Genomic DNA, 22,885 nt, shown 5'->3' with positions numbered 1-22,885 from the left:
AGCCTTGCCAGCTGCAGTTGTGTGCACGCTGAGGGAAGGCACAGCTATGGTCACCACCTGCTCTGTGCCCCTCAGGCATTCAGCAGAAGACAGGAAATGCCCTTTCCTTGATTTTCAGGTCCACCCTGGCTCCCAGTTGTGCAGCCTGACAAATGGGGAAGAGGAGAGCATCACGGTGGGGCTGTCAGGTGTGAGCCTCAGGTGAGCTGCGCCTGGAGCTCAGCACTGCTCTGCCCGTCTTAGTGGCAGAGGCAGCTCCTGGGAGACAGACTCAGAAGTGGCAGTTTGGGATTTGTCTGAAAAATTCAGGTTTTCTTGTCTGAGAAGTTCTCACTAGACAAGGAGTTACTTCCCACCCTTGGAGAAGCATCCGCGGGCTGGCCCTGGCCCTGCGGCATGAACCTCTTTGGCCCCTTTCTGGAGATGGGTGTACACTTGTCCCTGTCTGTGAGTGGCTTCACCCATGGTTGCTGCCCCATGAACTCGGATATCTCGGGAGAAGCACAGGTTTTCTTTCAGGGCTAAACCCCAGGAAAGCAACCAGGCAGAGAGGCGGTAGAACACTTTATTCTTGACTGTATCCCCCCGAGGAAGCAACAGTACAGAAGCTAAGTCGTCCCCTGTGAAGGGAAAAACCAACAGTCAGAGTTGACTTCCAGCAAGCTCCGAAGCCAGGGATACCTTTTACAGTGTCCAGGCCTTAACAGTGCTTCCTCAAGAGCCACAGAATTGAGTTCCTCCGGCTTCTGGCACGGTCTCCCCATTCCAAGTAAAGGAGAGGGACATCTGAGTTCTTCCCCTTCGTTCTGGCCCAGGGCCGTGAACACAGGCTGACCCTCGAGCTTCTGTCGGGCAGCAGGAGCAACCCTGTCCTGCCGAGCTCCGGCCTCTCCTCACTGCAGGGCTGGAGCCTCAGCTGGGGCAGGCCAGGCACCCTGGTGGGTGCCCCTCTTCTGGGACACCCACTACTAACACCACACTGTTGGGGAGCTTGCTAAGCGGGGGTCCTCTTCAGTAGCACAGAGATTAGAATGAAAAGTTAGAGGTGAAAGCAAGAGGAGAGAGATTTTCAACAGTGTATTGGCCCGCTTCGGGGTTCACAGCAGGGACTGTGGGTACCAGTAAGAGTGGGTCAGCCGATTAAACAGCACCCCACAGCGCGGCGGGTCCCTGGCCCTGGGTTACAGTTTCCCACCAGGTGGTCTCCAGGGCGGCTTAGAGTGTCCTTTGCCCTTCCCCCTGGGTCTGAGGCTGTCTCTCGCAAGGTGCCTACACTCGAGTTTCCTCAGCCATGACAGAGGTTGGGTGGCTGCCCCGGTGGCTTTCCGGCAAGCGGGGGGCACACTCACATGCTGCAGCGCCTTACGGGGCAGCTTCTCCGAGTGGGCGATCCATTCTTTCATGGCGTCCAGGACAAGGGGGATGAGGCTGACCACGCCCCCATAGTGGTTCCGGGCCTCGTCGCAGCTCAGGTGGTTCACCACGTCGTGAGGGTACCTGGGCCGGCACAGGAGCTGGCTCAGCAGGGTCGGGGCCGAGTGCCCCGGGTATTTCTGATGGGAAAGGTAGGAGCTGTGGACCACTGACCTGCGGTTAGGTGCTGAGGGATCTGCTGTCATCTTTTCAGAATGCACCACCGGGTATCTAAAGGTCCCCCTGACTTGGGTACATGGGGTCGGGAGAAGGATCCACCGTATCAGTGCTGCCATCCATGGGATGGGCCCTGGGTCCCATTTAAACTTTGTGTCCCAGTGAGGACTTTCATGAGCTTCTGGGAGTGACTCTTCCGTAAGCCTTTTTCCCTGGGCCTGGTGCCAAGTCCAGCGAGACGCTGTGTGCCCAAGGTGTGGCCTGGTTTTATGTAGGTTTTGTGGAGTCAGCGTCATTCCAGTGCACCCACAGGGACAGGGATTTTCCTCTAAGTCCGAACAGTGGTACGTGACCCACACCCGGCCCTCCCCACAGGCCCCCCACGCAGCAAAGCCTCTCTAGGGCCTGGGGGACTCACTTTGCTCTCAGGCTGCTCAGGTCATTGCTTTGGCTGACCAGGGTCTTGCATTTCTCCAGGAGGTTGTTGGTGACCGGGGTGCCAGAGTGCAGGGCCTCGAAGTGCTGGCAGAGTTTGTTCAGCTCCAAACAGATGTCCAGAAACATGAGCAGGATCCGCCGGTCCGTAGAGTTGTAGCAGTGGTGTTCCATGTAGCTCTGAACCTGCAAAGCCCAGCGTGACGTGAGCCGGGGAGATGCCCCCCAGGCCAGCAGCTCCCCGTCACCTCCAGCTCAAGTGCAGACCACGACACACAGCTGATGTCGTTCAGTGTCCAGACGCGCGGTTTTCCTGGCCTGGTTTCACTCCTTCCCTACTGTTGTGAGTCTCTTGTCGCAGATACACACTCCGAGTGGTGGAGGTTCAGAGACGTGGAATATCTTGGTCAGCGCCAGCTCAAGGTCTCTCTCAGGCCGTTCCACACCCCATTTCCCCAGCACCAGGCCAGCCACCACCCGAGACCTTCCATGCCATAATCCCACACATGGGACCCACCTGAGAACTGTGGCCAGGGGCGCCTCTGCTGAGGAGGAATCCGAAGGAGTGGGGACCCTTTGGGTTTCAGAGGTACTGTGTGTTTGCAGGGGCCGGAGGAGGGACAGGAGGTAAACGGAACCCAGGAAAACGATAATCCATGTGAGAGAAATAAAATGTTGCCTCTACTGCACCCCACACTCAGTATCAACTCTAGGAGGGTCGAGAGTTTAAATGCCAAGCACAGCACTTTAAAACCCCCCGTTAGTCTGTTTAAGAAGTATTGCCCGATTCAAAAATGGGCATCTGAAATGAACAGACATTTCTCAGACAAAGAAGTAAAAACAGCAAGTAAGTATATGAAAAAATGTCCCACATCACTGGTCATCTGAGAGACGCAGATGAAAACAACACTGAGATTCCACCTCACCCCACAAAGAATGGCTGCTATCAAGAAATCAAACAATAACAAATGTTGGCGGGGTTGTGGGGAGAAAGGAACCTTTCTCCGTGGTTGGTGGGAGTGTAGACTGGTCCAACCACTATGGAAGTCAATATGGAGATACCTCAAAGAGCTGGGACTAGAGGTTCCATTTGACCCAGCCATCCCTCTGCTGGGTATCTTTCCAAAAGAATTAAAAGAATCGTATCACAGAGATATATGCACACCCATGTTTATAGCGGCACAGTTTGTAATAGCTAAAACTTGGAATCAGCCCATCTACCCATCTGTTGGAAACTGGATAAAGATGTGGTTTTTCTATAAAATGGAATATTGCTCAGCCATAAAGAATGAGAAATTAGATTCATTCATAGGAAAATGGATACATATTGAGGATATACTCCTAAGTGAAATAAATAAGTCACACGTGTAAATACCAAATAGTTTCTCTGGTGTGAATAAACTATAATAGTACATAAGATCCTAATGGGATAATTGACAATGTGAACTAGGAAGAAAGGGGCTAAAGGTGTAGGGAAAGTGGGAAGGGTAGGGGAAAGGTAATAAGGGAAAAGAAAAAATATGAGAAAATGGAAAGGAAGTGTTTGTAAAGGGGGAGGGAGGGGGGTGCAGGGAGGGCAGGGACAAGGGGAAGAAATGAGAACCAAGACCTGTCACGTAAAGGTACAAGGTCCCAATGATGAATGTAACTGTACTGTGTACCTAAAATGTACCAATAAACTCAATGAGGAAAAAATAAAAAAAGAAGTATGGGAGTCTTTCTAACAGAATCCACACTAGGGGATAAGAATACTGATTCTCTGATCTACTCTCAACTCTGTCTTGAGTGGGTCCTTCGTGTTGTGGTCCTTCTCCACTTACCTGAGACCACCCAGTACCTGTGTCTGTGGCAGGGCTGGGACGAGAAGCCTGATCTGGGCAGGACCTGGCTCGGGTCTGGGTCCCATGAACTGACCCGTTTATTTCCTAGCTGATTAGTTGTCTCCAGTCTGATGATGTGTGGATGTCACCTGCCTCCCTGGCACCCAAAACTTCCTGTCTGCACAGGCTTCCCTTTCCCCAGTGTTCTGCCCTGCTTCCTCCCACGCACAGTGGAGACTTCCGGCCACACACCTGCACAGGCACCTGCAGCCCCCCAGAGCTGTGTCACTGGGCCCCTGGGTGTCTGCCCTGGGCTTAGGGAGGGCAGGTGGGGGTCAGACCACCAGGCCAGGGCTCACCAAGGGCTGCCAAGGTGGGTGGCACACCTACTTTTGGAGGCTGAAAACCTGCCCAGCACCCTTGAAAGGCCAAACTCCCAAGGATGGAGTCAGCGACGTTCAGTCAGTTCAGGAGCCGTGGGCTCCACACTACAGAGCAGTGGGTCCAGGTGAGCTTGCGCAGATGTCCCTTTTCTGTATGTATTTGGCATTTGTTAAGTTGAAAAGGGGGAGGAAACTTTACCAGGATCTGGAAAAGAAACTCTTAAGGATGTTGCCAGCAAGTTGCCTGTTCTCCATGGCCGTTTCTCCTAAGTAGCACTAACCCCTCCCTCTTCGAGACTGGTTCCCCTCAGTGAGCTGACTGTGCAGTGACATCTTCAGATCTGAGGATCTGGCCCCTGCGTGTGATCCTGACTGCTGTGGCTCAGGACCCCAACTTCCTGAAAAGCCTCCAAGACCTGCGGAGTAAACATAGACAACCACTAACCCTCCAGGAGACAGGGTTAACTATGAAGGGCCATCAGAGCAGTCACAGTGGGCTTGGCCTGTTGCAACGTCTCCATCCCCAGAAGGATCTGGAGGCAGGCACCAGGACCACTTGTTGCCTGTGCATCCCCAGGCTCGGCCTGAAGCTGGCAGATGACACCAGACACTTGAGTACTCAGTATGGACAAACCTGGGCCGAGAGGTTTCCATGTATGCTTTCCTGCATCTGCATAACGTATGAGGAAACAGGCTTAGTGATATAAAGTCGCCAGCACCAGCCTCAGAAGCGGCAGGCATTTAGACCCTGGCTGAATCTTGAGCTCAATTTTAACCGCTGTGTTATCCACTCACATATCCAGCGGGGGATAAATGAAGGACCTGCTCCATTCGTTAGGGTCTGAGTCACTGTGGCACCAGTGTCCCCCCAGCCCCAGGCCTCCATTTCATCTTTCCTTCGAGGGCACTGGGCTGTGTGAGGCCCCTGTGACCTGCACACAGCCCCCGCCCAGGGCGCCACCTGTCCAATGCTGGAGATGGGCCGGATCTTGTCATGTGCATTCTCCCTGCAGTGCTCCAGGGCCCCAATGAAGGTGAACTGCTGCTGCTGGAAGAGCTTGTACTTCTGCTCCACAGCACGGAGCGACTCTTTGACTTCATTCATCGACATCGTCTGTGGTCACCTGCGGGACACGAGGGATCTACGGGGAGGAAGAAAGCCATGAGCTCCCAGAGGACGATACATGGGGCAGCTCTGGAGGGACGGCTTCCCTGGAGGAGGAAGACGCAAGCCATGGCCCTGTGTGTGCAGCACTGTGCTCAGCTGGTCTCTCGCCGCAGCCCTGAGGGGCAGGAACTGCTTTCATCTGATTTGAGGTGTACTCGCAGGAGATGCCCATCCAATTACCCTCCAGGAGTTTGCCATGAAATGTGACTTCTTCCCTCAGTGCTGGACAGTTTCCCTCGTCCTGTTTCTCCATATTGGAGGTGTAAGTGTGCACGCATGTGTGTGCGCGGTCGCACACACACACACACACACACACACACACACACACACAGCCTACAGTGCCTCCTCGTGATGTCAGCAGAACATGGGATTGAGGGATTTCAAACTGGATGTCAAACCAACAGCATTCATGTTTGGATTTCAGAAGATGTGCTATTCTGCAGCTGCTGGAACATCTGGGAATTCTTCCCATGGGCTAAGCAGGGGGAAGAGTAAGCACTCAGTTGTCCAGTGTGAGAAGACACAAGTCTCCCAGCTCTGAGCTTGTGCAAAACATTCCAGGTCACGGATTTATGGAAGGCACCTCTGCAGGCCAACTCCCCTTGACTTCAGGCGGGGCCAGAGGCCCCAAGATAAGGAATTTGCCCAGCATGTCACAGTGAGTCCATGTCAGAGACACCCTGGGTCCCAAGCTTCCTGATGGCGAACCAGCATCCTTGTTGCTGCCCCATCTGGCTGTCCCTCCACTGCCACCAAACACCAGCACACAGAGCCCAGGCTCCAACAGGCCATCCTGAGCCACACAAGCAGGGGGGCATCAGAGACTGTACTTTTGTGGAGTCCAAGCAAGTGGCAAAGGACAGAACCCAGCAAGGGCAAGCTTGAGGATGGAAGGCACATTCCTGGTTTCCAGACAGGCCCCAGTGGAGAGGCGAACAGACCAGGGTAGGGTCTTTATGTTCCCCTCAGCATCCTGAGCCTCCAAGCAGGGCTGGGGCTGGGAGGATGTCTCCAATGGCAGCAAGGAAAGAAAAGGACATGTAGGAGTGGACCAGAAGAAACACCAGTTGCAGCTGATCAGACAGGCAGCAGAGGCCCACGAAGGAGCTGGCTGCAGAGCCAAGGAGTGGCTTGAAAATCGTGCCCCATCGATCTGAATGGGCCTGCTGCAGATTAAACAGAGCATGTGCCATCCCTGCCATCAGCCGGGAGCAGGTGCGGCTCCCCTGTGGGTGAGCCTGGGCCAGGGCCTTTGTCCCAGACCCTCCACCCTCAGCACACCTGCCTGAAGTGGGCACCTGCCCTGCCCCTTGAGTCCTTCCTCACACAGCAGAAGTCAGGGGAGGGAGCCAGGATCTAGGAGGACACCTCAACCTCAGCAATCAGGCAGAAAAATGGTTTTTAAAAAAGTTAACCCCTTAAACAAGCCACACAGAATAAAGTAACAGAAAAAAAAAAAAGAACTGATATAATACTGTGCCTGGTCATATGGGAGCCGCTGGCAAAAGGAAAAATCAGAAGTAATGATCCTGTCTTTATTTACATTTTTGATATCTTATTCTAAAGTAAATAAATCAAGATCATCAAATATCGACCCTGATTATTGAGATTTCTAGCGACCCTCACATTGTATGCGAAGCCTCACTTGCCTCGCTCTGACCCAGCCCAGGGCTTCCACACAACTCGGGCTGAAGCCCCAGTGGCACAGAGGTAGGTTTCCGGGCCGACTGCAGTGCGCCCACTTGGCCTGGCTTTGCCTGCTGTGGCTGGCAGTGGTTGAGGTGGCCCAGGAGTCACACGGGCCTAGGTTCAAATCGTGGGTCCACCCCTTTGTGCCAACCTCAGGATGTCACCAAGCCTGTGTCCTGACCTGCAGTCGGGCGATGGCAGCATCAGCCGCCCAGCCTTGGGGTGAGCGTTACATGAAGAGAGCGGAAGGTGTGAGCTCCAGCACTCAGAGTACGGCGCTGCTGCTAGGGAAGCCATCGGAGCTTTCTGTACTTAAACTGTGCATTCCAGGGAGAGGACAAAGGCAAGCCCTCCCTGGAGGAACTCGTCTTTAAGAGGGGGAGGTCAGAGCAGAGCTAAGGAGCACAGGAAGCAGGGGAGGGCTCTGCATGGGGAAGATGTGAGCCATGCAGGGGATCTACAGTGGGCTCCAGCCCTCAATGGGATCCTGGCCTGAAGATGGGCACCGACCCCACCCTGAGGACGGCTGATCACCACTCAGGGCGTGCTTTATCTCACATCCTCACCACAGCCTTGAACGGGGGACCAGTGTTGTCCCAAGAGACAGATCCCGAAGGAGAAATGAAGTAGCTGGGAAATGGCCAAGCCTGGACTCCTCACCCAGCCCTGCCTGGGTTTTCCTTCTGGGATCTTAACTTGGTTCCGTACATCCCTCTCCACTGGCCTCTTCTCCTCCTTTCCTTCCTCCTCTCTCCCTCCTCAATCCCTCCCCGCTGTTCCTTAGAGACAAACACAAACAGGCCAGACACCAGAGCCACCGGTGGGCAGGCAGGGAAAATACCAAGGTTCTGAGCAGCGGTCCCCACCCTTCCCAGGTCCGCTGGCCAGGGCTTTGCTTCCTCCGCTCTCTCCAAGGTCTAGAGACCTTTCCCCACCCACAGCGATGCAGACTTGCACCCAGAAGGCTGCCTTTTGTGTCCCCCTCCCTGACAACCTCTTGGGGTTTCCTGGGGCTGTCAAGTTCTCCAAGCATACAGTGCTACCTTGGCTGGTAGCCCCAAGAGCCCCTGAGCACCACACTGACTTGGTTCTTGATCCTAGCAACTTGTGACGTGCACACCAGGAATGTCACGAGAGGGGCTGTAATAAGCTATCCAAAGTGATCTGCCACCAAATTAGTGGGGATGAAAGGCACAAAGGTACAGGCAGCTTTCCATCTGGGAGAGGAGGGAGGAAAAATGATTACCTGATAGATTTTAGGCTTTAATTGATTTGTATTTTCCTAGGCTGCTACAGAAGATTAAATCATGGTATGAAAAGCGCCTAGGGCTTAAAATAAGTGAGGAGAAAGGCAAATCATTTCAGAAATGTCCAGAAAGCAAACCAAACCTCTCCGGTGCAAACTGCAGGCTTGGTGCTTGTGTTCTTTGTTTGGGGGAGCCAGCTTCCTTTTTATCCCCAGCTGCCTTCGCAGTGGTCTGACATGCCGACCAGGACCTGAGCGCTTTGGAGGAAGAGGCAGCCCTGGCTTTTCCTTCCAGCGTGTCTCTGGGCCGGGGTCTGGGCGCTTAGTTCCAGCCCTGCCTTAACGGGGGACCCTGAGCACAACTCCCCTTTCTGGGCCTCCGTTTCTGCATCTGTAGAATGGGCGAGGACCCTGCCGATTCTCACTCTCCCTGACTGTGAACAGCAGCGGAGGAGGAAAGAGGTCCACAATGGACCTGTCCAAAGTCAACCGGCATCTGATCTCCAAGTTCCTATCTCACCAATGGGAACGGTGCCTGTTTCCCCAGGCCTTTGCAAAGATGAACATGGACAGCGGCCCTGAGTATCAGTGTTCGCTGAGGGCCACCGCCGTCGGAGGCGTTCACACCCCCAGTGCACCGGGAGCCCCTCGCTGCGTCCTCCACCTCGCCTCTCCCCACCCGCTCCGACCCAGGCTTGCGGTGGCGCCCACACTCCTCTTTACCCTTGCTCGTCCTGCAGCGGCCTCGGCTCCCAGAGCGCCCCGCAGCCCGCGCGACTCCGTGGGTGTGCGGCCCCGGAGGGGGAGGCCCTCCTTAGGACCAGGGGCGCCGGGGTGGGGTGGGGTCGCCTCAGAGGGCCATTGCGCCTGATTGTGACCGCGGTGCCATAGCAGCCGGGTCACGTGGCCTCCCAGACCCAGCCCCCGAGCCGCGGCCCCACCTGTCCCGGGACGCCGCTCCCACTCCAAACGCCCGCCCCTCCATTTCACCATCTTCATTTGAGAACTGAGGGGGACCCGGAGGCCCAGTGTCGTCGGGGATCTCTGCTCAAGGGGCCCCTCTGATCCTGGAGGCCCAGCCAGTAGCAACCTGATGGAATGGAAAGGGATCGGGCTCCGGTGGCAGCTGGGCTGGGAAGCCGGCGGGAGAGACGCCCAGGGGGCGGGGCCGGCGGAACCGGGGCGGGGCCGGGGCGGTTCCCGGGTCGCACGCTGATGACGCGCTGCGCGGCGCCCTAGCAACGCGGTTGCTAAGGTACGGCGAAAGGTCGCCAACATGGATGCGACCTCGGCTCCTCACCTCATCCCCTCAGAGATGCCCCAGTACGGGGAGGCGAACCACATCTTCGAGTTGATGCAGGTGATCGGGGACACTCCACGCGACGTCGGGGTGCGCGGCGAGGCAGTTTTCAGTGTCACCCGGATCTGAAGGGAGCCTTGAAGTCGCCCTCGGGTCTTGCTGACCCAGAGGAAGCGAGCAGGCCAACCGGCCCGGAGGTGGTGCTGGCTCTGCCGCCCACTCCTGTGCCTCGGTTCCCTGCCCCCCGCCCCCTGTGAAGTGCCGGTGGCGCCCCCACAACGCTCTCGGCTCGGGCCCGCCTCCTCAGGGCCAGGCGGTCCCGGGCTGTGTGACATTAGCCAAAGCCCTGTCCCGACCTGTGTCCCAGCTTTCCCTTGTGCAGCCGCTGGAGGTTGAGGTTTTCGGGAACTGGGCCGGAAGAACTCTTGGCCTCCTAAATTCTGAGGGGGAAAGAAGTTGGAGCTCGGTTTCCAGATTCTGGTCTGCTTCTCCCAGGTCACCCCCTCCCCAGAGGCACCTTCAGGGAACACCTGTATTTTGTGAGGCTGTGACCTGAGCTCAGGCTAAGGAACCCGAGTCACCAGCAAACGTAGTTCCCTTGGAAAGTGACAACTTCACAGAGTGGGAAAGTCCCAAAACTGCTGGAGTGGCCGGTTGCGGGGTAGCTGGGGGGCTTCCCAGGGGCAGTGGCCTGCTGTAGAGAGCCGGGTGTGCCTTTCCGAGCGATCCATGCAGGAACTGCCTGAGAAAGCGCTTCGTGCCTCACTTCCAGTCCTTTGTCATTAGGTATTCCCTTCATGGTGTGATAGGGCCACACAGTGAAGTTCAGGCTGGCCTTGAACTTGCTGTCAAGCCCAGGCTGGCTTCAGACCCATAATCCTCCTGCCTCACCTTCTCAGGGCTGGGACTGCAGGCTTGTGCTACCGCACCTGGCTTCTATTTCCATTTTTAAACATGTTATTTTAAAATAATTTTAGACTCAGGTTACAGAAATAGTATGGGGTTCTGGTCTCCCCATCCCAGGTTCCTCCAGCAATGGCATCTGACATAACATAAATACATCGTCAAAACCCGGAGAGCCATGTGCATACAATACTAGGCCTTATTTAGATTTCATCCATTTTCACCTGCACTCATTTTTGTGGTCCTGTGGAATTTTATCAGATGTGGAGATTCACATAACCACCACCACATTTCCATTTGAACTTAATCATGTCTTGAAATCACCTCGCTTTATAAAAATTAGTTTCTTTTGGCCTCTCCCTAAGCAATATCTTCAAATTTAGAGGTTGGAAACATCTATTTTCCTAACACACATTACATGTGCAACTACTCAGTCATGAGTAAGCAGTCTAAAATCATCTTGTAACATAGTCCTGGTGGTAGAAAAACATGCTACTGAACAGGTAGGGAAACTGAGGCCTCACAGGGAGGGGACTTGCTGGTGAGAGTGGAGAGGGGCCACAACCGGAACTTCTCTCAGGCCAGTGCTCATTTTTCTGCCTCACACACCCTCTGCTCTCCATCCCAGCTCCTCTCAGCTACTCAGTCCATCCCTGTGCCAGCTGCTTTTCCTTTTCTTTTTTTTAAAAGAAATTAGTCCACTTTGGAAGTATATAATGATCAGATTCACCATGGGGAGCCAGTACATGTACATGTCACATCTTAATTCTTTTCCCATCTCCTGGTCCCATCCCACTTGCTTCCCCTTGATGGGTTTGCTCTGTTAGATTAAATGGCCAAAGAGTCCCAGGACTGTTTCGATATTTGTGTGGTAATGGAGGGTTCCAGGGCCGTGTCCTGCTCTGGGCACCTACTATGACAGTGCCAGGCACTAGATGCCAGGGTGTCCAGGCCCACAATGTGGCCTACAGAACCTGTGACTTGCTTGGGGTGGAGGGTAGCATTTGGGCAAGCAGGGACAGTGTGAGGCAAGGAAGCGGGCACACGGCAGGGATGTGGAAGGGCATAGGACAGACAGGCCATTTACCTCATACGTGTGATCCGAAAGGTGTGTTCCTATGGAGACCACAGACCCAGGAGAAGTTAGCCAGCAAAAGAATGAGAAACATGCAGTCCAGGCCAAGGCGAGGGTCAGTGACACAGGAGGAGGACAGAGGGCAGTGCCAGAGAGACTGGGGAGAGGGCCTCAGGGAGGCCTGCTGTGATCCAGGGGCACGGAGCCTCCCCAGCAGCACCCACCTAGCCAGCTCGTCCCACTGCCCATGGAGACCCCAGCAGACACCAGCTGTGGTGGGTGCTGGGTCCCACGTGGAAGGCATCTTTGGTGGGGTGGAGGGGGCAGGCCTGTATCTGGCATCCACAGCAACCAGGGGCAGGTGTTCACCTGGGTGCCTGTCCTGTGTCTGCAGAGCATGCTGGAGCAGCTCCTGATCCACCAGCCACAGGACCCCATTCCCTTCATGATCGAGCACTTGCATCGAGACAACGATCACGGTGAGCCTCGAGTGCCTGGCCCTCTCCTCATTTCCCTCGCCGCTCCCAGCGCTTTTCCTCCTCTGTCCTACCTGTGTCAGAGCAGGGTGGGGAGAGGCTCCGACAACCTGAGGTGGTTAATTGAAAAATGCTTTCATTTCTTTTGGAGCACAACTAAGAAAAATTCTCTTGCCAAGTTATTAAAATGCAAACCTCAGAATGGCCCACAGAATCAAATATTAATGCTTCCGCCTGCCCTGGCTGATGTCGCCTGTTGGGCTTAAAGCCCTCTGATCACTCCACTTGTCAGGTTTAAGTTGGGTTTCTGGCCTACCTAGACAGGCAAGCACTTGGGCTTTTCTGATGATCTCATTATTGGTGCCTGCTAATGAGTTCCAGAGCTCCCCAAACCTCAGCCTGGTACAGGTTGGCCAAACCCAAGGCCAGAGCCTAGAACTGGGAGGAGGGAGGTGGGACGAGGGGCACCGGAGCCAGCAGTGCCCCTCGCTCTACCCCAGGATGGGTCAGTTTACCAAGTGGAGGCTCATGCTGGTCCTGGGTGAGGGAGAACTGGTATCTTGGAGCTTTGGAGCTTCAGTGTTTCTTGTGGAGCATTACCTACTCTGAGGACACTCCCAGCACACCAGTGAGCCAGTGCTTGGTGCCGCCCAGAGGTGTAGAGGCCCGAGATGCCCGCACAAGTTGTTTAAAGGAAAAAGATGAGCAGAAAGAGGCTGCAGACCTGTAGATGCTCCTAGCTCCCTTCCCTGACGCGGGGCCTGGGGGCCCCACATTGGAGCATTGGAGTGAGGGGCTGCTTCGGCTCCAGGGCAACTGCACGGACCTCACAAGGGGGCTCAAGGTGAGCCCAATAGCGCCCTTTTCTGAGTCTCCACCTAGGAATGGCTGAGTCTGGACATTTCCGGTCCCCTGAGGTCCATTCAGAGCCAGTACATTGGGGGAGGTGGAGCTGTGACCCTCCTTAGGGTCTGTTTTTAAGGGCTGCAGGTGGGGGTTAATCCTGCCCTTCCCTCCAGCGGTCCTCACTGCTGCTGCCAGCCCAAGTTCCACGTCTCTGCTTCCTGCTTCTCAGGCCAAGCCAGAGCCAGGGCTGCTAACCCAAGCTCTGGTTCACTCTCTGCTGCCACCACCATAGATACAGGAAAGCAGAGGAAAGTGAAATAAAAAAAAAGTGGAAAAAGCAAAATCACACACAGGAAAAGAGAAAGTAGAAGATGAGCAAAGCCTGAGCGGGCCAGAAGCTGCAGCCCTGGGGCTTCAGACTGCCGGACCCTAAGATCTGCGGACCCTAAGATCTGCGCCCCCTGTGGCGTTGGTTTCCTCCTCTGCAGGGTGGGTGTGTGCAGTGGGCGGAAACGCAGACCGCAGGGGCCGGGCTGCCCCAGGGTAGCCAGTCAGGGACTGCCCCGGGGAATCACGAGCCCCTAATGCTCCTGTGGGGACCGGGGTCTGCTGGAAGGTGATGTGGGGCTTCCTGCTGGTGAAAAGCTAATGAAAATGTCTTGTTTAAATATCCTGTTTATTCCGCAAGTTACTTGGTTTCGATATGGTATTTTCATACATGCACATAACCTACTTTGATCATATCTGTCCCCCAGGATTTTCTAAATTATAAATTGCGCTTGATAAAGGGGGCTGCTATTTGTGCCCTGCTATTGATTGATTGGTTGGTTGGTTGATTGGTTGGTTGGTTGAATTCACTGTGTAGCCCAGGCCGGCCTCGAACGTGTGATGATCCTCCTGCCTCAGCCTCCCGAGTGCTGCGATTGCCTAGGTCCCCAGCCTCAAAATTCACGAGCCTAAAAATGGAGGCAGAGTCCATCTTCTCTTCATGTTGCCTTCTTGCTATTCTGTCTGCAGAGGCAGTTTCACTGAAGTCCACCCCCTGCACTGAGATAGTTAAGCTCGAACATCCTCACTCTGGCTTGGCTCCAGTGCAGCTGATGTTGCTGGACAGCTGTTCCCTCCCTCCCTGACAGTCCCTCCTGATACAGGACGTAGGTGGGCGAAGCTGGCTGGGGAAATGAGTGGGACCTGTCAGTTTCGAGATCCCAGGACGGCGCCAAATAATTCCCAGGTCCCTGGATGTGGAACTTCTCGAGGGCTCCCGCAAGATGTGGGCGGCATAAAAGAGCCAGTCGCCTGGGGGTACCAGCTCCTGGCTGGGTGGGCTTTTATTTTTCCTTTTATCCTTTCATTTGTTTGGCCCAATTAGCTGTGCAGAGCTAGTTCTTCCCATACCCCTTCACAGTTTTCAAGTAAACTTTGGCACCATTTTTGGCTCGTCTCGTCCAATTCTTTGTTCAAGACAAAAAGGACCTGGAATTCTGATCATGAGCCACTTTTAGAGGATCTACCAGACAACACTCCATCCCCTCCTCAGCCCAGTCACAGGGCTGACTTTCCCAAGGCTGCCTTCTCCAGGCAGGGAAAGAGGGTGTAGACCCACTCTCTGGCTCCCAGCTGCGGGGTGCCTCCTGTCTGCTTCTGCGTGGTCAAAGTGGAGGTTTTTGGCCCTGATGTGCTGAGAGCACAGTCCTTGGGTCCCTGTAATCATTGCTTTAGGGACGAATTTGTCCCTGTGGACCTCCACCTCCATTCCCGGCGCTGGCAGCTTTTGTGGCCACTGGGACACCTCTGTGACTCGCTTTTGTGACTTTCCTCTGAGCACAGAGAAGCCGCCTCGATTTACGCCATCTGTTAGAGAGGGGGACAAGAGGCCCAGAGTGTCCAGCAAGGGCTCCCCTGGCAGATCCCAGGGCCTCCTTCCTGCCTCGAGGGAGTCTGAGTTCACTGGAGCTGGGCCCTCAACCCTCTGCATCCTGGGCCCGGAGTCATGCAGACCCACAGCACCCTAGCTGGTGTCAGGTGGAGCAGGAGAGAAGCCTCTGTCTCGTACCACCCCGGAGTGTGCACAGGAGGGAGCAGAGGAACCCCAGGACTGAGGCTGGCAGCCCCTTCGCTGTGCAAAAACTAGATTTAGTACAAAGTGAGCATTTACAGTGGCCTTGGGCAATATTAAAGCAGGTGGTGGTGGATATAATGGTGTGTTTCGTTTCTTATCAAACGTTTGTCCAGGAAAGCTGTGTATTAGAGCTCCAATACCTAAGGGTTTTCTTGTGAATTTTAAATCATGCTCCTGCTTAAACCTCAAAAGGCTCCGTGGATGGAAAGGTTCTTTGATTTCCTTTGAAGTGGTTGAAGGACGTTGATTACTCTCGGCAGTCAAGCAGCCTCTTATGACACTGTTTATAAATAATTACTTGTGAGCAGGGCTGGAGTTTCAAGGTGTTAGATTTTAAGAAACTGAAATTAATCACATAAATGAGTACGAGAAATTAGGTGGGGAGAAAGGCCGCGGATGTTCTTCTTTTAAAGTCTTTTCAGAGATGTGTGTGATGAGGTAGTCACTTAGAGCCTGGAAGGGGAGGGCTTCCCCCGCGCCTTTAGCTCCATGATTCTGCCCAGGTGGACAGGCTGCTTGGGAGTCGGACTCAGCCCCAGAAAGCCCGAGTCCTGAAGTATCTCCCCGCTTCTTGAGCTGCGCCGCCCTGATGCCTGCTGGGTCTGGCTGGGTTCGGAGACGCAGTGCGGGCCTGCGCATAGAGCACCCGAGAGCCCCACCATCCTGTGGACCCAACTGTGGCCCAGCAGGTATTCGCCCTGCGGTCTGAGTGAGCCCCCACTCCACAGCACAAGGCCTCCCCGCCTTCACCACCCCCTGTGCGGACTCCCAAACTGTGCCACCCCAGCTCCTACCTCACCCCATCCTCTCACCTGGCTGAGTGTCCCCTGTGTCACCTGGTTTCCAGACTTGGCCTACAAGCCAGTTTCCTACCTGCTGTGGTTTCTCTCGTTCACCTGGAGGCCCCTGGAAGCCCCAGCTTCCAGGCCCAGGGCAGACGATGGCCCTGAATCCCCACCTGGCTTCCACCCCTCCCAGCGCCCCTCTGCACTCCGCACACACCCACAGAGCAAAGCGGGATGGGCCACGTGTGAGCATTGTCAGTGACAGGATGAGCCTGGGGAGTGGACAGACCCTCGGGCCCAGCTCTCTGACTCGTACCATCTTCTCACCCTTCCTGGAGCGTCCGCCCGTACCCACCTCTTGTCACCTGTCAGGTCCCTGCCAGGAAAGTCCTCCTTGCCCCAATCCACCCAGCAGCCACCCAGGCCCACTCTCTCTTTGCTGAGGTTCTGTGCTGGCTCCCGAGCGGGGCTCTCCTGGTGAGTCTCACCCCACCACCAAGAAGCAGCGGCTCTGCTGTCCCCAGCGAGCAGCACCTTCCTGAGGGCGGTACAGGGCTTGGGCTCCCCTCTTACTGCCCAGGACAGCCAGAACCAAAGAGCCACCACACGGCAGCGCCTGTGGCGGCCTCCTCAGCTGTCTCTTATCTCTTTCTGTGGTCACCGAGCACCTGTCACACTTGTCACCATTGCACCACTTTACAAAGGACATTCTCAGGACAAGTAGAAGGGTCAGGCACAGCTGACTCAAAGGCCCACGAGGATCACAGAGTCCTGCGCAGGCTGGGAGCCGGACCCAGGGCCACCCTGCCAGGACTGACACCCCAAGTGAGGCCGCCACATGGTCTGGGGAAAGAGCACGGCTCCGCTGGCACCAGACCCCGCAGCCTGTGTCCACCATGCTGGGACACATGGACACCAGCCATACCACCACCGCCACCCTGGAACCTGGCCTCGCGGATCTATCCCTACAGAGGCCACTCTGAGGCCACAGCTTGGCCTCAGAGCTTGTCTTGACCTCTTCAGCTTTTCCCCGAGCAGGAGAAAGTGCCATGGAGTGTGGACAAAGATCGACCTGAACCCGGCAGCTGAGCAGGGCACGGATGTGCCGAGCATTTGTGGGACCCCTTGGAGCAGGGCTAGGCCGAGAGCGCTCGCTCTCCAACAGCAGGGAGCGAGGGGCCCAGCGCCACGGCACCCAGCACGAGGTCACGCTGGGCGCTGTGTCCAAACACTGCCCCCGCTTCCTACTTTTTGACCTCAGCACTGTGCCCTCCTGCCCGCGCTTACACTTGTGGTCTTTGTCTGTGCCACAGACCGGTAGCTGCTGTGTTAGAAATTCTGCAGGGGCCAAGACCATTCCAGAGCTGGGATTAGAGCCACAAGTGAGCCAGTTTTTTCCATTTGCATAGAAATGCCCATATTCGAAAACAAAGACTCATATCTTGGGTTTTATAAATCTGACTCGTACTCCCAAGCTTTTTTTCCCCATTATTTTGCTCTGTGAAATGATGGGGGTGATCCAATTTACTAAATAAACAGGCATAAATATTAAAAAAAAAAAAAAAAGCTTTGCAGGTTAATTTACATAAAATACAACTTTACTTGAGAGAGTATCCCTGAGACAAAGTCTCTGTTTAAAATACTTTATGGTATCGGAATCCCAATTGTTCTTGATATTTATTAGTTTGGCAAACGAGTTACCGTGTCCTTGTCCCCATGGAGACAGACAAATAAACCATCTCGGTGATCGCTTACCTCTCCCAACACAGACCTCGCTCTATGGCGCAAGGGTCCCAGCTGCTGGGTGACAAATGGCCGCATTACCAGCTGAAATGAAATCTGGGAACAGAGAAATAAATACACCCAGAGTACAGCAGACATCAGAGGCTGCTTTGTCTTACTGAATGGTGACATTCAAATCTTTTTATTCCGCAGTGCCGAAGATCATAATATTAGGTCCACCCGCCTCGGGGAAAACAACTATCGTAAGTGCGTGATATTAGATGTTGTAAAGCTGCAATATTTCATCTGTGCTCTGGCGGGCAAGAACCTGCCCCTCCGTGAACTGTCAGCTCACTGGGCTGTTCTTCTTTTCCTCTCCTTTTCTCTTCCTTCTTATTTTCTTAGTACAAAAGGCAGAGTGTCTTCATAGTAAAAGCCTAGGAAATTTGAAAAACAAAAATGCGATTCTCTAACCAGGAGAGAAAAGTATTCCTTCAACATTTCGGGGTACCCTTCCTGAGCAGTCCCCTGCCCACAGGAGTGTGACCCTGACAGGCCTGGAGATGTATCCACACTTCCAGGAGGAGATGGTGCAGGGGAGAAGGAAGGGAGGCGGGGGCTGGGTGCAACAGCACACACCTTTCAGAGATGTTCGGTGTGGGACGTTAAGATTCAGTCTTAGATTTTTAATTATGAAATATTTCAGTTACTCAGAAAAGCATAGAAACCAGCCAATCCTCACGCAGAACGGCCTGCATCTGCTTTGCTGTGTGAGTTAGCCTTGTGCTGTTTATCCGCCATCCATCTGTCCGCTCGTCCATCCAGTTTTCTGTCCATCTGTCGCTCTAGGGTTTCTGTTGGGTTCCTCAGTGCTGGGCTGGCAGCTTCCACTCCTTTCTGCAGCCAGCACCCTAAATCCAACCGACTTCCCTGACTCACTGTTGTAGACTAGTGGCTCCCAGACATTCACGTTGCCGGGGGCTTTGACAAATGCAGGTCCGGGCCCTGGTAGAGGACCTCATGAGAATCTCTTAGGTTGGGCCTCAGAAAACTGGCTGGAAAAGGCTCCCCAGGAGCTTCTGCCTTGGGGACCCCAGAAGACAGGCTATATTTAATCAAGCAATGGATTAATTTACTGAGCTGTGTTTTCAGGAAGAGACTGGCTGCTCAGGCTGAGGGTCTTCTTTTGGTAAAGGGCACTTTTATTTATTATTATTATTTTTTAATGGCATTGAATCCAAGGCCTTCACACTGAGCTACATCCCTAGGCCTTTTAAAATTTTTAATTGTGAGACAGTATCTCACTAAGTCACTAAAATTCCAAAACTGGGCTAAAACTTGTGATCCTCCTGCCTCTGCCTCCTAGAGTGCTGGCGTGATGGGTGTGCACCACCATGCCCAGCCTGGCAGAGGGCTTCTGTCTTGTGTCCCTCAGGCCAGCTTTGTGGCATTCCTTGTTCTGGCTGTTCTGTGACTGCTAGGGGCAGTTTACTAGCAGAGCAGGTTCAGGGCACAAAGACCTTTTTATATCGAGTCCCAGCATGACCAGAACCACCAAATTTGTCTCCCTGACAGGCCAGGTCCTGGCAGCTGGCACCAGTGTCCAAGCCCAGGCCTTTGGGGGATTCACTGGCCTCACTCTTGAACATGGCGTGGGGACACGGATTCTGATTTTATAATGAAAGGCTATACAAAATCTGAGCAGGACTCTTTCTGGATACTGTTCCTGATGTTCCCCAGCTCGAGGAACAGGGAGAGTTAGGGTCACCCCAGCCCAGGGAACCTGCCAGGGCCTCGGAATCATCCCGGTGCTAAAGTGGTCACCAGCCTCATTTTAACACCGAGAACACCTCAGTGCCTTGTTATTCCTTAAAACTCACTTTTCACACGCGGGCTGCACGTAGTAGTCCCCAGTGAATTAAACCAATGTCCACCCCCAGTGCTTAAGAAAAAAATGAACTGTGAGTGTGGATTGTACTGTCCCCGCCCTGCCTGGTGTAGACCTTCCTTGGGTTAAGATCTCTCGGGCACAGAGCAGAAGGCAGCTGGCGAGGGGGAGGCAGCTTCCAGCCCAGGTGGGAGAGGAAATGCTCCGGGCAGCCACAGCATACCGTGAAGCCTCCCCACAGCCAGCCTGTGCCGTTTGGGTCCAGGAAGACTTGGGCACTGTACAGAGTTAGTGTTAATAGATTCGCTGTCTTCACTCAGACTCCCCCCTGTGCTTCCCTTCTTCAGGCCATGTGGCTCTGCAAACATCTGAGCACGAATCTCCTCACCAGGGGAAACTTAATAGGAAGTGAATTCTCCTCTGTGGCTGCTGAAGCCAGAAAGCATTACCAGAAATGCAAGGTAGGACTGGCCCTGGGCACAGGGGTGGGCGACAGTGACCCTGCTTCGCGTATTTCCCCCATGTCGCGCACACAACCCCTCTGCTTGCTCGGCCCATTTCCTTTTCCTTCTGCATTAAGAGGGGCAAGGTGGGGGAAGCTCAGTTACAAGCAGGAAGAGATACAAGGGAGGCGAGGGTGCGGAGCTGGGCCTGTGGACGAGGCGCTCTCTGGTCCCGATGGAGTCCTTCCTTGTGGTCTGGGTGGCTCCTTTTCTTCGGGTCAGCTAAGTAAAGGGGCAGAGGCGAGCAGAGGTCTCTTATCCCACAACAGTGGCCCTGGGGGCTGATTCTAAAAGTTCTTCGCCCAGCTGCCTCCAGCTTGGGCAGCCCAGCACCGGGCCCTAAGGAAAGTTAAGGTCTCTGCCACTGCCCTGGTGACTGCCTGCCTGCCCTTCCCACCTGCCTGGGGGAGTGTTCCAGAAGAGCTGAGGGTGCTGTTCCCGAATCCCACCAGCTCTGAACTTGCAGAACATCTGTTAAGGGGAAATAGAGGCTTGAGCATGATGTTTCTCTTTATTTATTTATTTTTGGTAGCACTTGAGAGCAAACCCACAGCCTTCACATGGAGCTACATCCCCATCTCTTTGTTTAGTTTTGAATCAGAGTCTTGCTAAGTTGATAAATCGCCCAGAGTGCACTTGAACTTGGGATCCTCCTGCCTCAGCCTCCCAGAGTGCTGAGACTATAAGCGTGCGCCACCAAGCCCAGACATGTTGTTTCTTTTCACCACACATAGAAACCCCAGACATTTCTTCAGAATTCCCTTTGGATCCTACCACAGGGATGTGCCCTGTCAGCATTCTTTCCTGAGACCCCAGCTTCTTCTGTTTGTGCAGAGACACAGCTGAGGACTGGACAAGAGGGACCTGGTGTGAACCGGGCACTGGGTATGTGCCAGGCATGCTCTCCAGGGCTCTCACTCGCCCCTCTTCTGGGTGCTGCATAGGCCACCGCTGGGCCCCTTGGCCCTTCTGTGGCTTTGCCTTCAGAGTGTGGGTCCTGCACATGCCTGTGACAAGCCAAGTTCCACCAGACCCAGCCAGCTGGTGCCACACTCACGCTGGGAGTCAGCCGACAGCACCTTCCAGCCAAACTTAAACCGTAGTCACCCATGGAGCCAAAGGACAGCACCCTGGCCCCTGGCAACAGTGCAGATTCAGGCCGAGCATTGCCTCAGCAGGTGCTCGTGTTGGTGGTGCCAATCCGGGTTGGTCCAGGGCCTTAGTGCCAGCAGGGGGTGCCGCCAGGTCTCCCGCCAGCCTCTGTCTCCATCTGATGGTCTGGTCTTCACCCCATGCCTGCTTGGATGCTGTTCCTCAAACAACTTGGAAGCAAGTTGCCAGGCCTACAGACGGCCCCCATGTCAGCTCCTGGTTTCCTATAGTGGGGGTGCACCCAGGGCACGGAGAGGACCTGAAGAGGGACCAAGTTCCAGCTGCTTGGTTCCACAGCCAAGATTCAGGCTCACGGCTGGGCCAAGGTTACCCCCAGAAACGAGGGGGCGGTGTAGGTGGACCCTGGCCCCGAGGTCAGCACCATGGCCATCACCGTCCCCCAGGTGTCCCCACAGTCTTGCAGAAGTCAGAGCTGTGAGCTCTGGGGACCCCGGGGTGTGGGGAAATGGTCTCCCCAGTCCCTGCTTCTCCTGGTGGGCGAGGCAGGCTCATTTCCGGGTTGGAGATGCCTCCCTCACTGGGCTCATGAAATTATTCAGCCGAGAGGTGGAGTTAAGGAAATTCCTCCCGGGCTTCATTACACTAATTACCAGCCTGTTTCAGACCACATCCAAGGGTTTCCAGGGCGCCTTGTTGGGGTTATGGTTCAGACACCGGGTGGAGGGAAGATGAAAGGCGAGATTCGGCCTCATCAAGGGGACGATGGTTCTGCAGAGAGAGCTGAGGCGGGCGTGTGTCACTAGGCTGTGCCCTTGTCTGCAGACGGCTGCCTGCCGGGCCTCATTAAATGCTGTCTTCACGTTGTCTGCTCATTTGAGTCTTTACAGCACCATTTGCAAGCACCTTAATACCGTCAAATGCCTGATTTTCTCCTGCTTATCTCAGCTCTGCCCTCCTGAGTCCTCCTGAGCAGAGTCCAGTTTTCAGGTGGTTTCTGAGGTCCTTCCTGAGCACCGGCTCTGTGCAAGTTCTGGTCTGCACTGGGGGGAGAATCCCTGGGTGCCCCGGCCACGGCAAGACCCGCAGTGCCCTAAAACCAAGCCCGGGCCAGACGTAGGTCCCCACCAGCCCTCCTTCAGTTTGAAGCCGCAGCTTCGTTTACTGACTGCTTTGGATCGGTTTCCTGGCTTGGGCTGGAGAGTGAGCCTGCTGTACAGCAACATGGGGGTCACACCACGCAGAGCCGTCCTGGAGGCCACGCAGGTGACGTTCTGCGATAGCACGTGTCACGGACCCCAGAGGGGCGGTGCTGCCTCCCCAGGGTGCTGGGGATTAGAAGCAGCTTGTTTTTCACTCCTTATTACAAAACGTTGCAAAGCTCTTCACCAGCAGCGAGACCCCATGGGAACCCCACAGGCCAGGCCAGCAGCGGGCTGCCCCCACCTGACCTCATGCGGTCCGGCTCCTGCTCACTGCCCCGGCGACCTTAGAGCAAACACGGACTGCGATTCACTCATCGACCATAGAGGTGTCGTCCACAGCTCCTGAGGCACTGAGCACAACATGGACCCTGGCCCGACCCCATGCCGAAGCAGCTCTCACCGCGAGCAGCCCCAGCAGCCAGCCTGGGAGCCAGTCAGTCACCGACAGGCCCGGCCCGGGAAGCAGCCCCTCTGCCGCTCCGGGAGGCTGCACAGTAATTCCGCAGCCATCTGTCCAACGCGGCCGGGACTGGATCATAACTTGCAGCTTTCTTAACTTTTGTCCCCGCGGCCCGCTGAGGAGCAGCCGGTGTTCGCAAGACGCGCGCCTCTTGGGAGC

At 54.9% G+C, this 22,885-nt stretch overlaps 2 protein-coding genes across 18 annotated transcripts in view; one reads left to right on the top strand and one right to left on the bottom strand.

Moving 5' to 3' along the window:
• Positions 1-550: 550 nt before the first annotated feature.
• Spaca9 (sperm acrosome associated 9) lies at positions 551-9,495 on the bottom strand. Of its 11 annotated transcripts, XM_010627406.3 has the most exons (5): positions 9,055-9,264; positions 5,190-5,370; positions 2,009-2,211; positions 1,350-1,497; positions 551-620 (listed from the first exon to the last, which is right to left on the bottom strand). In XM_010627406.3, the coding sequence occupies exons 2-5, from the start codon at positions 5,337-5,339 to the stop codon at positions 609-611; spliced, it is 513 nt and encodes a 170-aa protein (XP_010625708.1). In that variant the 5' UTR covers positions 5,340-5,370; positions 9,055-9,264; the 3' UTR covers positions 551-608. The 11 variants fall into 11 exon arrangements, with proteins under 11 accessions (XP_010625708.1, XP_033615106.1, XP_033615107.1 ...); XM_033759215.1 differs by lacking the exons at positions 551-620; positions 9,055-9,264 and adding an exon at positions 4,428-4,644 and having other exon boundaries at positions 627-1,497; positions 5,190-5,263; XM_033759216.1 differs by lacking the exons at positions 551-620; positions 9,055-9,264 and adding an exon at positions 2,543-2,617 and having other exon boundaries at positions 627-1,497; positions 5,190-5,256.
• Positions 9,496-9,521: 26 nt separating this feature from the next.
• Ak8 (adenylate kinase 8) overlaps positions 9,522-22,885 on the top strand; it is a 110,787-nt gene continuing 97,423 nt past the window's right edge. For 6 of the 7 annotated variants that reach the window (XR_004515417.1, XM_010627408.2, XM_010627409.2 and 3 more), the window contains exons 1-4: positions 9,522-9,691; positions 12,004-12,088; positions 17,774-17,823; positions 19,796-19,909. Coding sequence is in view for 6 of the 7 variants with exons in the window: in XM_010627408.2 (XP_010625710.1) it covers positions 9,608-9,691; positions 12,004-12,088; positions 17,774-17,823; positions 19,796-19,909 (333 nt within the window). In the remaining variant the exon portion in view is untranslated. Of the gene's footprint in view, positions 9,692-12,003; positions 12,089-17,773; positions 17,824-19,795; positions 19,910-22,885 lie in introns of those variants that run through there. The other variant, XM_010627411.1, reaches the window with a different exon arrangement.

Source organism: Fukomys damarensis, unplaced genomic scaffold, assembly GCF_012274545.1.
Source record: "Fukomys damarensis isolate Sample0158 unplaced genomic scaffold, DMR_v1.0_HiC HiC_scaffold_36, whole genome shotgun sequence".
Lineage (NCBI taxonomy): Eukaryota > Metazoa > Chordata > Mammalia > Rodentia > Bathyergidae > Fukomys > Fukomys damarensis.
The sequence above is the reverse complement of the archived record's forward strand: the minus strand, read 5'-3'. Positions and strand labels throughout refer to the sequence as shown.

What these genes read in the sequence shown, in the direction of transcription:
- Spaca9 (XM_019207924.2), bottom strand. Translation starts at nt 5,339, where the DNA reads ATGTCGATGAATGAAGTCAAAGAGTCGCTCCGTGCTGTGGAGCAGAAG. An exon ending in CCATCTCCAGCATTGGACAG is followed by an intron (nt 2,212 to 5,189) that starts GTGGCGCCCTGG and finishes TGGGCTTTGCAG; the next exon opens with GTTCAGAGCTACATGGAACA. An exon ending in CTGAGCAGCCTGAGAGCAAA is followed by an intron (nt 1,498 to 2,008) that starts GTGAGTCCCCCA and finishes GTGCCGGCCCAG; the next exon opens with GTACCCTCACGACGTGGTGA.